This window comes from Palaemon carinicauda, chromosome 12, assembly GCF_036898095.1.
Source record: "Palaemon carinicauda isolate YSFRI2023 chromosome 12, ASM3689809v2, whole genome shotgun sequence".
Classification (NCBI taxonomy): Eukaryota; Metazoa; Arthropoda; class Malacostraca; order Decapoda; family Palaemonidae; genus Palaemon; species Palaemon carinicauda.
The window spans coordinates 31,689,151-31,704,150 of record NC_090736.1 but is presented as its reverse complement, the minus strand read 5'-3'; the positions used below and the strand labels follow the sequence as shown (position 1 = coordinate 31,704,150).

Genomic DNA, 15,000 nt, shown 5'->3' with positions numbered 1-15,000 from the left:
GAGGTGATATTTATGATGGAAACTCACAAGTTACAACTCAGCTTTATTGGATATAGCGGGATACACAACTGGCCATACACACTGACATCTAGTGGTAGCATTAGGAATCATGTAGCTGTTGGCAGCGTTCTCAACAGCATTAACATCATAATTATTAAATAATCATTAATAATATAACATCTTTTCTTCTTTTAAATTTACACTTATTTGGATGGGTTACCTGTTAGAATGCTACACTGAAGTTACTTTGATAGGTTATTGGTTAGGATTACAATCAGCTCTAAAAGTTATTCACACTCAAAATATTGTACACTATGATGTATATGTGGTTGAACCTGTTCACAAATAAAATATTCATCTTTGGTACGAAATTCAACATGCCATTTGAGAAAATACACAACAGATTGCTACACTTCTTAATCATAACATTTATATGACATTACGGAAATTCCGCAAAACATCAATACATTTCATAGTCAGAATTCTTAGAAGGTAATTTATTTCTGGTTGACCTTGTCTGTCTGTTACTTACAACTTCGCTTTCCACTTTGACAGGAGTTTCAGTTTCATTACCACTAAGGTCAATAGTTACTGATTCATTTACCTGGGGCATATGCACATCACTTGGGGTTTCTTTCAATTGAGCTCTATTCCTTCTAAATAGCTTACCTTCGCTTTCAATTAGATATGACCTGTCATCTAATCGTTCCACAACTTTTCCTTTCTCCCATTCCTTCTTGCCCAAAACATAAGGTTTAAGACGTACATTGTCTCCTTCATGCAAAATACTTAAATCTTTAGCATTTTTATCATAATAGAATTTACTCTTAGCATTTTTCAATCTTTTCCTTTCCTTAGCCAACTCTTAATTTACATTTTGATTTTCAAGTAACTTAGATAACATTGGTAATTTGGTACGTGTTCTCCTACCTAGGCTATACTGTGATGGGCTAGCATCTTTATCACTAGTAGGGGTATTCCTATGGTCCAAAATGGCTAGATAGGGATCTTTATTACTTTCAATAGCTTTTCTAATTAAACGCTTAGATGTTTTCACTGCCGATTCGACCATCCCATTAGATTGGGCATATGTAGGGCTACTTGTCCTATGCTCAAAATCATAGTCAGTTGCGAACTTTTCGAAATCCTTATTTACAAATTGGGGTCCATTATCACTAATCAGTACACAAGGCAATCCATACCTAGCAAAATGAGATTTAAGTTTTCTAATCACTGTACTGGCTAATGTATTTTCTAGGTAGTCAATTTCCCAAAAATTACTGAAGTAATCAACAGTTATAAGATAATTATGTTTTTCAATACTCATTAGATCAACTCCAACCTTTTGCCATGGTCGATCAGCAATTTCATGATTAATTAAAGTTTCCTTTTGTTGAGCACAAGGGAATTTATTACAAATTTCACATGATAAGATGTATTGCTTTATATCAGAGTTCATTCCTGGCCAATAGATACATTCTCTGGCTCTTCGTAGACAGCCCTCAATTCCTATATGTGCTGAATGGACGACCTGCATTATCTTATGTCTAAGGTTTACTGGAATGACTATTCTATTACTCTTAAAAATTAACCCGTCTTGAACCGAGTAATCATCCTTGGTATGACTATAGGCTTTGACTACATTAGGTATCTCCTCATTTCCTTCTGGCCAACCTTTCAAGATTAATGATTTCAAAATTTGCAAAGTCTCATCATGGTCTGTTTCATATTTAATTTCATCAAGACGCTCTTTTCTTACTGGTAAATGTTCAAGCATGTTAACGTGCTCAAATTCACTTTCTTTATAATTGTCTAATGGCAAATAAGATCTCGAGAGTGCATCAGCCACATACATTTCCTTACCTTTTTTATGTATGATTTCAACATCGTATTGTAGAATGTTAAGCAACATTCCTTGCAGTCGCTTGGGAGCATTACACAAGGGTTTCAAAACATTACTGGCTATAGGTTTGTGGTCACTCTCCACAATTACTTTACGACCATAGACATACTCATGAAATTTCCTAAGACTAAAAACAATTGCAAGGGTTTCCTTTTCAATTTGTGCGTACCTTTTTTCGGTTTCTGATAAAGCACGGCTGGCAAAAGCAATTGGTTTGCCACACTGTAACAATACTGAACCTAGCCTATTTTGAGAAGCATCACACTGTATGACAAGGTCTAAGTTATGGTCATAGTACTGCAGTATTGGGGCATTAGTGATTAGCCTTTTTGACTCTATGAAAGCTTTTTCTTGTTTTTCTGTCCAATTCCATTCGGTATTTTGGTGAGTTAATTTCCTTATTGGTTCTAACACCTCAGATAAATTAGGAAGGAATTTACTTAAGTAATTAATCATACCTGTAAACTCTTCAACACCAGTTACATCAGTAGGTGGTTTCATATTCAGGATAGCTTCCACCTTTTTAGGGTCCGCCATGAGACCTTTACTTGTGATTTTATGACCTAAGAAAGCAATTTCAGATTTTCTTAATACGGCCTTAGACTTATTAAGTTTTATACCCTTGCCCTGGCACCTTTCCCAAAATATGTTTAGCTTACTATCATGGTCTTTAACAGCTTCCTCATACGTTTCACCTACACCACAAATTAAAACATCGTCAGCAATACATACAACACTATCGAGATTCTCAAGATTCAAGATTAACTGTTTTTGGAAAATCTCACCACTAACATTTAAACCAAATGGCAGTCTGAGCCACCTGTATCGACCTAAAGGGGTTTGAAAGGTGGTTAAAACACTAGATTCTTCATCAAGAACTCAATGCTAATACCCGTTGGCTAAATCAAAAGATGAAAAAACCTTTGCCTTTGACAGTTGGGGTAGAATATCATCAATTACAGGGATAGGATGATGTTCCCTTTTCAACGCCCTGTTTAAAGCTTGTGGATCAATACAAATTCTTAAATCCTTATTTTTCTTTTCAGCTACAACCATCCGACTCACCCAGTCAGTAGGTTGGTCAACTTTAGCTATTATCTTTTGTTTTTCCATTTCATGTATTTTCTTACATACTCTGTTTTTAAGGTTAATTGGAACTCTGCATTTAGGAATCACCACTGGTTCTGCATTTGTGTCAATGGTTAGTCTAACCACATTTTGGAATGTACCCACATCACTATTAGATACATTGTCATATTTATCAAGTACATCTTTAGATGCAGAAATATTTTCATAATTCACTGTAATAAGTCCCATTTGCTCTGATGTTCTTTTGCTTAATAATGGAGTGTATTTACAATCAACAACCAAAAATTCATTGTTATATTTCTTCCTATTCTTGCAATTTCTAATTACTAACCTGCATTTTCCCTTAGGCCTCACTGTGTCTAAAGTCCACACTTCTAGGGTAGTGTCAATAGGTTTTAAATTGACATTGGGAATTAAATATTGAGGAATTACATTTACGCTAGCTCCACAATCTACTTGAAATTTGATTACTTTACCATTAACTTCAAAATCAGCTTCAATTAGCTTATCCTTTTTACTACACACTTTAAGCAAATATTCACATTCAGATTCATCTGAGCTGTTCACATCAGAGTCATTGTCATTACCTGATACATAATTTATTTTCCTACTTTTACATTTAACAGCATAATGATTATAATTACCACATTTTATACATTTCTTACCATGAGCTGTCCACTTTTCCTTACGCCATTCATGTTTTTCCCCACAAAATTTGCAAGGGCGCAACTTACTCGTAGGAACACTGGGTTTACTGGACTTAGGCCTACCTTCATTGTTTTCATGCCTAGGCCTACCATCATGGTCTGCGTTGTGTCTGCTATCAGTAGTCTTCTCCCTTCTAGACTTTTCTCTCACTTTGGCCACTCTGTCATTGGTCTGGCGAGGAGTAGACTTGATGACGTCCATCTGCCTTTTGCTTGCTTGAAAGGCCACACACAAATCCAATGTCTTCTCTAGGGTAAGGTCTTCGACTTCAAATAATTTCTGACGAAGCTTGTCCTCAGTACATCCAAACACCACTTGGTCCCTCAGCTGCTTGTCTTGTTGGTTACCATAGTTGCAGTCCTTCACAAGAATCTTCAATCTAGTAACGTAGGTTTCCAATGTTTCGTTTGTTTCTTGCATACATCTTCGGAACTTGTACCTTGCCACGAGTTCGTTCTTGCGCGGAGAGAAATAGACGTCGAATTTCGCCAAAACATCCTTCAACACATTGGCTGGATTAGGGTTACCGGTTGCTGGGACTGGAAATTCAAAAGAGTTGTATATCTGTAGAAGTTCTTCACCTCCAATGTTTAGAAGTAGGGCCACCTTAGTCTCTTCAGGTTTATTGTCCTTTCCAGAAGCAAGTAGATAAATCTCGAACTGTTGCTTAAAAGACCTCCATTCACGTTCGTTGTCGGCCCCTAGGCTAGCAGTGAATTTTGCTGGGGCTGCAATACCTTCCGTCGATGAAGCCATGTTTGCCGGTTAGGGATGCTCAGTATTTTCAGGCTTAAACACAATATTTAACGGGCCTATACTGCATAATACTTGCTTGGAGAGTTCTAGGTGTCGTTTTTAATCCCGTCATCTGCCACCATGTCTTGATGCCCTAAATCGGAGGTGATATTTATGATGGAAACTCACAAGTTACAACTCAGCTTTATTGGATATAGCGGGACACAAAACTGGCCATACACACCGACATCTAGCGGTAGCATTAGGAATCATGTAGCTGTTGGCAGCGTTCTCAACAACATTAACATCATAATTATTAAATAATCATTAATGATATAACAAGAAGAGAAGACAGAATAAAATATTACTAGATATCAATATTAGCCTGACACGGCCTACGATCTCTGACTTTGAACCTAAAGTGTTATTAACACTAGACTATTAACGTTATTCACACCTTTGCTGATTGTCGTTATTAGCATCGTTGTAATTAACACCATTTTATCTTATAACACAAACATAATCGATTGATTCCAAATCATGAAACCTCAACCTCAAGTTTTCCGTTTCTCATATATGAATGGATGAACCGACTTGCTTCACATGACAACTATTGCATTGGAAATTGCTTACCTTCAAGACTTATCCTACGGAACTGGGAAGAAACGTGACACTAACATTATTGATGTTGCAAAACTTCCTTCTATAACAACGGTAAGAAAAAAATAAGAAAAAAAAAAAAACAGCGATAGAAGCAATGCGGTTTCGGTAACACATTCGGTGCCATTCTCTCATCTTTTTTTTTTTTTTTTATTTAAGTCAGCATTCATGTTGATCCGTAACTACTTCAAAATAACACTGCAGTTTCACATCTCATTCATTTTTACTAGACCATATTATGTTCAATATTATCTCTTGCTTTCTGTTCTGCATTTGCTGCTAACACAGCAAATTTATAGGTTAAATGAGTGTTCCCTAGTAACCACGTCAGGGCGCGTCCTACCCCCTTCACGGTTGGATGGGGTCTGGGAGGGTCAGGGGACAGGGGAGGGCTTAGGTGACGCTTGAGCCTTGAGTACTCTCGTAATGGATTAACTTTGATGGAAAAGGCCTTTCTGATTTTACAAGTATAATAGATGCGATGATAATGTAAATTGTGAATTAATACTCATTTATCATTTTGGATAAGGTATGATACCGATTGAAATCACTGAATCTCAATACAAGAATTTTGTACTATGGAGTCAAAAGTTGATTATAAAATACTTGGTATCTGGGTGAATGAATCTATGTTACACTTGTGCTATCCCAATTTAAATATACATCTGTTATTTATCATACATGATTCCCATTGACTTTATTTTTCCAAACATTGCGTAAATCACATTTTTATAAGTTAAATAAGGGTTACCACCGATATGCTATAAATCCTGAGTAACAAATAAAAGAAAAAAAACTGAGTTATTTTCATTCACAAACGTTTTAACACACACACACACACACACACACACATACATATATATATATATATATATATATATATATATATATATATATATATATATATATATATATATATATATATATATATATATATATATATATATATATACGCACACGCCGTCAGTAGTCCACCGAAGAACATAGGTCCCAGTATGTCCATCCACTTGCAGTATATATATATATATATATATATATATATATATATATATATATATATATATATATATATATATATATATATATATATATATATATATATATATATATATATATATATATATATATATATATATATATATATATATATATATATATATATATATATGTGTGTGTGTGTGTGTGTGTTTTTTTTTTTGCTTTTGTATATATGAATGATTACACATATATACTGTATATCATACCGTATGTATGTGCGGGGCTGTGTGTGTGAATTCCTAAAAACCTCCAACCATTTTTGTTGAAAAACTGGTACAAATGTCTCAATTGATCTTTCTATTTTTCCTCCGGTGATCTATTCAATCATATTTGTGTAATGTTTAACATTCGTTTATTTTTATTTTCTCTTCTCAATTATTCTCTGACCTAAGAAACTTGTCAGCCTAGTCAACGAGACTTATTTTTTTTTTATTTTTTTTTATTTTTTACATTGAATTGATACGGGATGGTCTCTCTGGTAGATTATTGCTGAAACAAATGTAGATATGGCTGTATTTATTAACGATGACCATCTACGGGATATTTTTGAAAGTTGAATGCCAGGATGCCAGAGAACTTCAAATTATACATTCATTAAAAAGTTAAATTTCGTAACATGAAATCGGTTCGATGGAAGTGTGGTGGATTCTGAAACTTCCGTGAGTGTGGCTCTGCCAGTTTGACCGTTGTGTATCAGGTTGACGGCTCCCTACTACAACATGCTCGAAGGTTATTTCGGCATTCAAAATGGATAGATGTATACTTGCATTACAACTTCACCATGATTAGAATTCTTGTTCTGAATAGACTATAATTATACCTGCTATCTTTGAGGATGAGAGGAATGGTCATTCCCTGGTGAAAGGGGATACCCCAATAGGTACCATCGGAAGCCATACTCTCCCACAATTTGCTGAACCAGCAGGTTGTAGATAAGAAAGGGAGAGGAGGAAGGGTTGAACCTCTGTGCGCGCGCGCGCGTATGCGCGTATGTGCGTATCTATCTAAATATTTGGAGGTAATTAACGACGGCACGTGCACACTGGTAAACAATATTTTGTAATCGGGATAAATATAAAACTTGTGTCATTTGTAATGTCCAAATTAGAGCCTCTCGTTCACTTGGAGACTAAACGAAGCACACCACAATTGTAGATCGTCAAATATTAAACTGGCTCCTTTTCCGAATCAATGAGAGACATTGCTAGATTCAGTAATAATTTCTTTTAAGATGATAATAATGTTATTGATAATTTAGAGTAAATTGTTCTGTAAGTATACACCGCCTGTAGTTACATGAACTTTTCACCATATCATGAATAGGCAGATTTAACATATGCCCAAAATATCACGTTGAAAGAAAAGGATTTACACCAGAAATTTCTATCCTTTGAATGCTACTGTATTATGCTCCATGCTTGAAATATCACTGTCGTGAGAAATGTGAATTCTTTATAACAATCATGAACTGACCGATATGCTCACGCAGATCTTTGGAATATCTATAGCAATGATGACCTTTCTAGAACATTTTGCAATCTAGTGTTCTGCAACAATGCGACTTTTCTACTGGAGTTTTCCAATAAAAGAGGTTTTACTTTGCTGGTGAATGAATATATAACTGATAGTAATTACGATTCAGTCATTCACATGAATAAGGATACGAGTGAAATTTAGGCTGTTGACGTACGAATCATCATTTTGCTAGATTTTTATAGTCTCTCTCTCTCTCTCTCTCTCTCTCTCTCTCTCTCTCTCTCTCTCTCTCTCTCTCTCTCTCTCTCTGGTGTGTGTGTGTGTTGTGCCTTTGGTAGAACGCCTATCTGGCAAGAATAGGATAACGCAACATAGGTTGGCTAGGGCACCAGCTCCCCTAAAGAGTTTTTGGGTACTTTGACTGGCCAGACAGTACTACAGTGGATTGTTCTCTCTGATCACAGCTCATTTTCCTTTGCCTGCACGTACACTAAATAGTTTGGCATATTCTCTACATTTTCTCGTCTGTCCTCATACACCTGACAATTCTGAGATTATCAAACAATTCTTCTTTGCTCAAGGGGTTAGCTACTGCACTATAATTTTCAATTGAGTAGTTTCTTCTTGGTAAGGGTAGAAGAGACTCTTTAGCTATGGTAAGCAGCTCTTCTATGCAAAGGACACTACAAAATCAATCAATTGTTCTCTAGTCTTGGGTTGTGTCGGAGTCTATAACTTATCTTTCTTCCTCTTTTTTTTTTCTCAAGTTATTATAGTTTATATATGAAAGATCTAATTTAATGCTGTTGCTATTCTTAAAATATTATATTTTGATTGTTTTTACTTCTCTTGTAGTTCATTTCCTTTCCTCACTCGGGTATTTTTCCCTGTTGGTGCCCTGGGACTTATAGCATCTTGCTCTTTCAACTAGGGTTGCAGCTTAGCTTGTAATAATAATAATAATAATAATAATAATAATAATAATAATAATAATAATAATAATAATAATAATAACGAGGTGGAAGAAGTTAACTCAAAGCCAGAGGTACCTTGGAATAACGCATTCAAGTCCCGGACCGGACGAGCTGGAACGGATTGTCGTGTTATTACTCGCCATCGCAGACTTTATTTGAGCAACAACTTAAATTTTTTTTCAATATTCTTTTCCCATCCGTAAGAAAAAAATACAATATTTATCATCATAAATTTCAGTAATGCATATTGATTATTAGGTCACTACTTTTCACTTTTGAAAATGGGTATGCAAAATCACACTGCTTATAAGGCTCGAAGTTAGGTAAAAATAGATATCCTAATGCATGGGGTTCATTATTTACCCCTTTTTTTTCTTTTATCTAATTCTGGTTTCTAGAGGTGTTATTCTATTCAACGGTTATCAGTTAATGGATTTAAATGAAATTGAAATATGACAATTGGCTAAAACTAAAGACAGTATGCAAACATTCAAAACTCTATAGTAATAACATCTGTCACATTGATAGTTCTGCAGTTATTACGACGCACTGAGGGTAACTTTATAATACCCAAGACGAACCAACTATTGCATTATATTTTTTCAAAGCAGTTTGTATTTCAATATTCTATAAACCCAAGGTTGTCAACAGAGAAAGCAGCTCAACATGGAAAAGATGGAGAATTAAAGAAAAGCTATAAGATATAGATAAAAATATTCATTAAATAGATAACAATACAAAACAAACAGAAAGCATAGAGACTATGAAATGAGATGAATGGCAGAGGTAAAGGAGAGTGACAATGTCCTAGCAGGACAATGCGCTAAAGACTGACCAAACATACATATAATCAGTGCCTAAAGACCCTCTCCATCTAAAATAGGACGAAAGGAGTCAGGCAATGGCTGCTGTTGACTAGGAAGGTGGACCTATAGGCTTCCCCAAAGACGCCATCCCATGCTTACAAGGCTGGTGAGATTGCAGACACTATCAAGCTTGAGCGGGTCTAGAACCCGAATCTTGCACGAGTGAACAATCTGATATTATGTATCTAACGAAGTAATGTATTGATATTAAGGAACGTTTTTTGTTCTCAAAACCATCTGAAATAATTCCTAATTTAGTATAATTCCAGAGAAAATTTAATTCTTTTAAGTTTCATTAACAGGTTTACCCTGAATATATATATATATATATATATATATATATATATATATATATATATATATATATATATATATATATATATATATATATATATATATATATATATATATATATATATATATATATGTTGTTTTTACAGCCATCAGTATAATAGAAATAATAGATAACTGAAAATCCTCCAATCAAGGAATGACAATCTTAGTATAAGTTATTATCTCTGTTAGCAAAGTTAGAAGGAGGTTATGTTTTCAACCTTGTGTGTTTGTGAACAGCATCCTGGCCCCAATTTTGATCGTAGAGTAATGAAACTGGAAGAGATTACCTGTTACGTAAAAAGCTGGAAATAATTACATTTTGGAAGGTCAAGGTCAATGTCACGGCCAAGCAAAATGTCCAATTCACGTAATCAGCCATTAGATATTACCTTCTTGTCACAGAGATTTTAAACTTGGTTCATATTTGAGTGTATGAAAATGCACGTCAATTAATACATTTTAAGGTCAAAGTCAAGGTCGAGGAAAAGGTCGAAAAAAAAAGCTGCCGCGGCGGAGGTCTGCACTCTGGTGAGTGCCACTCTAGTTTACTAATAAATATATATATATATATATATATATATATATATATATATATATATATATATATATATATATATATATATATATATATATATATATATATATATATATATATATATATATATATATATATTTGTGGCCCCAACGATTGTTGATGAAATCAACCAAGAACAGCAAATATTTCTTCGTAAGGCATTTAAGAAAGGCTATTCTGTCTAATTGTACATTTAATGGAAGAAGAAACAATATGTGGTTTTAAGAAATATGTTGTTACAGAATTGTTACTATTAAAATACCCTTGAAATATATTATATACCTGCAAATATATTCTATCAAAATTCTGCCCTGGAAATAAAAAGAAATGTCATTGCTGCTAAAATGCCCTAGGCATATACAAAATATAAGCAAATATACACTATTAACCTAAAATTCTTATGAATCAGGCATTTCGCGAAGTGCCTGGGCTATAAAACGAGTCATTTCGCGTAATGCCTGGAAATCTTAGTCATTTCGCGAAATACCTAAGTGAATTAGTCATTTCACGAAATACCCAAAATACTTAGGTATTTCGTGAAATGCCTGGTTACACAGTTTGTCTGTAACATATATATATACATACATATATATATATATATATATATATATATATATATATATATATATATATATATATATATATATATATATATATATATATATATATATATATATATATCAGCCATTACTAGTTCACAGCAGAACAATGGCCTCAGACATGTCCTTTCACTTACCTCTGTTTATGGTCTTTATATGCCAGTCTACATCTGCATACTTTCTTAGTTTGTCCATCCATCATCTTCTCTTCTCTCCCCTGCTTCTATTACAATCTCTAGGGACTCATTCTGTTATTCTTAATGTCCATCTAATATATGTTATTCTCATTATATGTCCTGTCACGTCCATTTTTTTTTTTTTTTTTTGTATATATGGTGTTAGAATATCCTATACTTCAGTTTCCTCTTTTTCAGTGTTATTCTCATCATTATTCTTTCCTTAGCTATTCGAGCTGTAACTAGATTTTGTTATAAGGTTTTAATAAGCCTCCAAGTTTCTGATACATTGCACTTTTCATAATCTCATTTGGTTTTCCAAAACCTCTCCATCCCACGATAATTGTTCTTTTAATTTTGGTCTCGTGCCCTGGGTAAAAACTTATTGCCTACCCTAAGTACGTATATTCATTACCAATCTCTAACTATTATTTGATGTCTCTCTGCATATTCATTGAAAATTATTATAATTCTACACATATTCATTTCCAGTCCTACATTTTTGTTTATTCAGTTCAAATCCTCTATCATATTTTGTAGTTCCTCCCGTGATTCACAATAATTTTTACTAGTTTAATTGTTTAAAAACTTCTAGGCGTGCTGTGAATAGTTTACCTGAGATGGGGTCTCCCTTTTAACTCTTTTTCTTAATCGGTATTTTCTTACTATCTTTCTTTAGGTGTTTTAACATAAGATTCCTCCTCTCGCTTGTCTTTGAAGCGTTTTAATTACTGCTGAGGTTTGGCAGAGTCAAAACCTTTCTCATAATCTCTAAATGCCATACTTAATGGTTTGTCTTACTCTGTTGATTTTTCCATTAGCTGGTTAATTACATGGATATGGTCAGTTGTTGAATACCCACAACTAAAGTCTGCCTGCTTTCTTGATTAATTAAAGTCTAGTTGTCTTTCTATTGGGTCTAACGTGATCTTTGTAAATATTTATATATTACAGAGAGTAAAAACTTATTGGACGGTATTTTTCCTGGTCTTTTAGGTCTCCCTTTTTGATAAAGTTTTTCCAAGCTGTAAGTATAGAGCAATGCTTGCAGATATTTTGTGTAAAGTTCAGCCAGTTTTACTACTATGAAATCTCTTCCATCTATTATTAAATCAATGGTTGGCTGCCTTGAGTGTTTTCATGCCTTTTAATCTTTTCTTTACTTCTTTTACTGCTATGGTTGGTACCGGCTCAGGGTTTTCATTATTTCTAATGACAATGGTATGTCTTATATCAGTATTGTATAACATTGGATAAAAATCCTCTCTAGTTTTCATTACCCGATCTCTATTGTTGATATTTCCATTTTCCTCCTTTAAAGCAAACATCTGTTGTCGTCTTGTTCCAAGACTTCTTTTCATCAATTTGATGCTTCTTCCTTTTTTTAGTGTTTCCTCAATTTTGTTCTGATTGTGTCTACGAATATCTTGGGTTTTCAGTTTATTAATTTTTTTTTTTATCTCGTCCTGTTAATTCTATTTCATCTCTCCTGGATTCTACGCTCATTTCTAATCTTTTCTTAATTATGTTTTTTGGTCTTTACTGGTAGTCTTCATTGATTCAGTTTAAGAACTTTTCCACCAATCCCTTGTGCTGATCCTAATATGAATTTAGTTAAATGACTGTTCATTTCCTCTTTACCTGTTTCCATTTCATCATATAGCTGGGAGTACCTAGTTTACATTGCTAAACTAAACTCATCCAATTTTTTTAAAGGAGTGTATATTTTCTTTCTTAAAATTAATTTTTATTTTTATTTCCTTAGATTTAAACAAACTTTACATTATTAATTAATGTTAATACCTACATTTTCCCGATCTAAATTAATAAAAACTTCTTTTAGACATGGTGTGAATAATTCAGAAATAGGGTCTCCCTATCTAATTCCTGTCTCAATCAGAGTTTTCTCACTATCTTTATGTAATTTTAAGTTTACTGTACTTCCCATATAGATATCTTCAAGGGTTCTAACATAAGACTCATCTATTCCTTATCTTTGAAGGCCTTTCATTATTATTATTATTATTATTATTATTATTATTATTATTATTATTATTATTATTATTATTATTATTATTATTATTATTATTATTTATCAGCCAAGCTACAACCCTAGTTGGATAATCAAGATGCTCTAAGCGCAAGGGCTCCAACAGGGGAAAATAATTCAGCCGGTTTTGTGATAATAGAAGTAACGCTTTTATAGACCTTAATCGAACGACGAACTTTGTAAAAAAAAAAAAAATAAGTGTTAATTAGCCGACCAAATCATTGACACGCTATATTTGAAAACTTTTTTTTTTACCAACTCCACATTAAAGTTCATCTAAATGTAAGTTCAAAGGTTTGTCAGATTGAGGAGAGTCAATAATCAATTTGTCCTTTGAAGTTTGACTACAAAAGATTTCACGCTGCAACTAATTTCAACTTTTTAACCACTTTCCGTAGAATGTTGTGTCGAATTGTTTTTCCATGGAATTATTTTACGCAAGTTGTACCCTGAATTTACATACTGCGAGTCAATTTTTTAATATTAAGCATGAATTTCCAACGTATTTACAGCAGTATAATATGATGTAATATAATATAACGAACTATATGACTGAAAATTCTCAAAACAAGGAATTAGAATCGTAGTGTACTGTAGCTTTTGATTACATTATAAGAGTTGTACAGTGAATTACATAATGTGAGTATAGTTTTTTATATTAAGGATATATTTCTGTTGTATTTTCATATATCATTATAATACAAATAGTAAATACCTGAAAATCCTTCAGCAAAGGTATTTCAATCTTAGCGTAGCTTTTAATTATATATCTCGTGTTATAAAGTGAATTACATTTCGCGAGTTGATAATAAATATATATATGTAAATATATATATATATATATATATATATATATATATATATATATATATATATATATATATATATATATATATATATATATATATATATATATATACATATATATATAAATATATATATGTATATATATATATATATATATATATATATATATATATATATATATATATATACATATATATATATATATGTATATATATATATATATATATATATATATATATATATATATATATATATATATATATATATATATATATATATGATAAATTTTTGCATGTTTAGACTTTTTTTCATTTTCAAATAAGCCTTGTATTTTTGCTACGTTACTGTCTGGATTCTCTTAACGACCTAGGAATCAAAGCCCCAGGCGAAATCACACAGAGACAAGAGCTTGTAACCGGCCGGAAATCGAACCCTGGTCCGGCAAGCTTGTACAGACAGTGACTAAATCACTTGGCTCTTGTCTTTGTGTGATTTCACCTAAGGCTTTGATCCCGAGATCGTTAAGAGAATCTAAACATTAATGCAGCAAACATATATGGCTTATTTGAATATATATATATATATATATATATATATATATATATATATATATATATATATATATATATATATATATATATATATATATATATATATATATATATATATATGTTGTATTTACAGCCATCAGTATAATCGAAATAATAGATAACTGAAAATTCTCCAATCAAGGAATAACAATCTTAGTATAATGTATTATCTCCGTTAGCAAAGTTAGAAAGAGGTTATGTTTTCAACCTTGTGTGTTTCTGAACAGCATCCTTGCCCCAATTTTGATCGTAGAGTAATGAAACTGGAAGAGATTGCCTGTTACGTAAAAAGCTGGAAATCATTACATTTTGGAAGGTCAAGGTCAATGTTACGGTCAAGCTAAATGTCCAATTCACGTAATCAGCCATTAGATATTACCTTGTTGTCACAGAGATTTTAAACTTGGTTCATATTTGAG

General features: G+C 32.8%; 1 protein-coding gene across 1 annotated transcript in view; it reads right to left on the bottom strand.

Moving 5' to 3' along the window:
- Window positions 1-4,456, bottom strand: part of LOC137650754 (uncharacterized) — a 43,290-nt gene extending 38,834 nt beyond the window's left edge. The window contains exons 1-3 of the mRNA XM_068383911.1: window positions 3,034-4,456; window positions 931-2,733; window positions 533-774 (exon numbers count right to left, since the gene is read on the bottom strand). Coding sequence (XP_068240012.1) covers window positions 533-774; window positions 931-2,733; window positions 3,034-4,456 — 3,468 coding nt within the window. The remainder of the gene's footprint in view (window positions 1-532; window positions 775-930; window positions 2,734-3,033) is intronic.
- Between the last annotated feature and the right edge of the window lie 10,544 nt (window positions 4,457-15,000).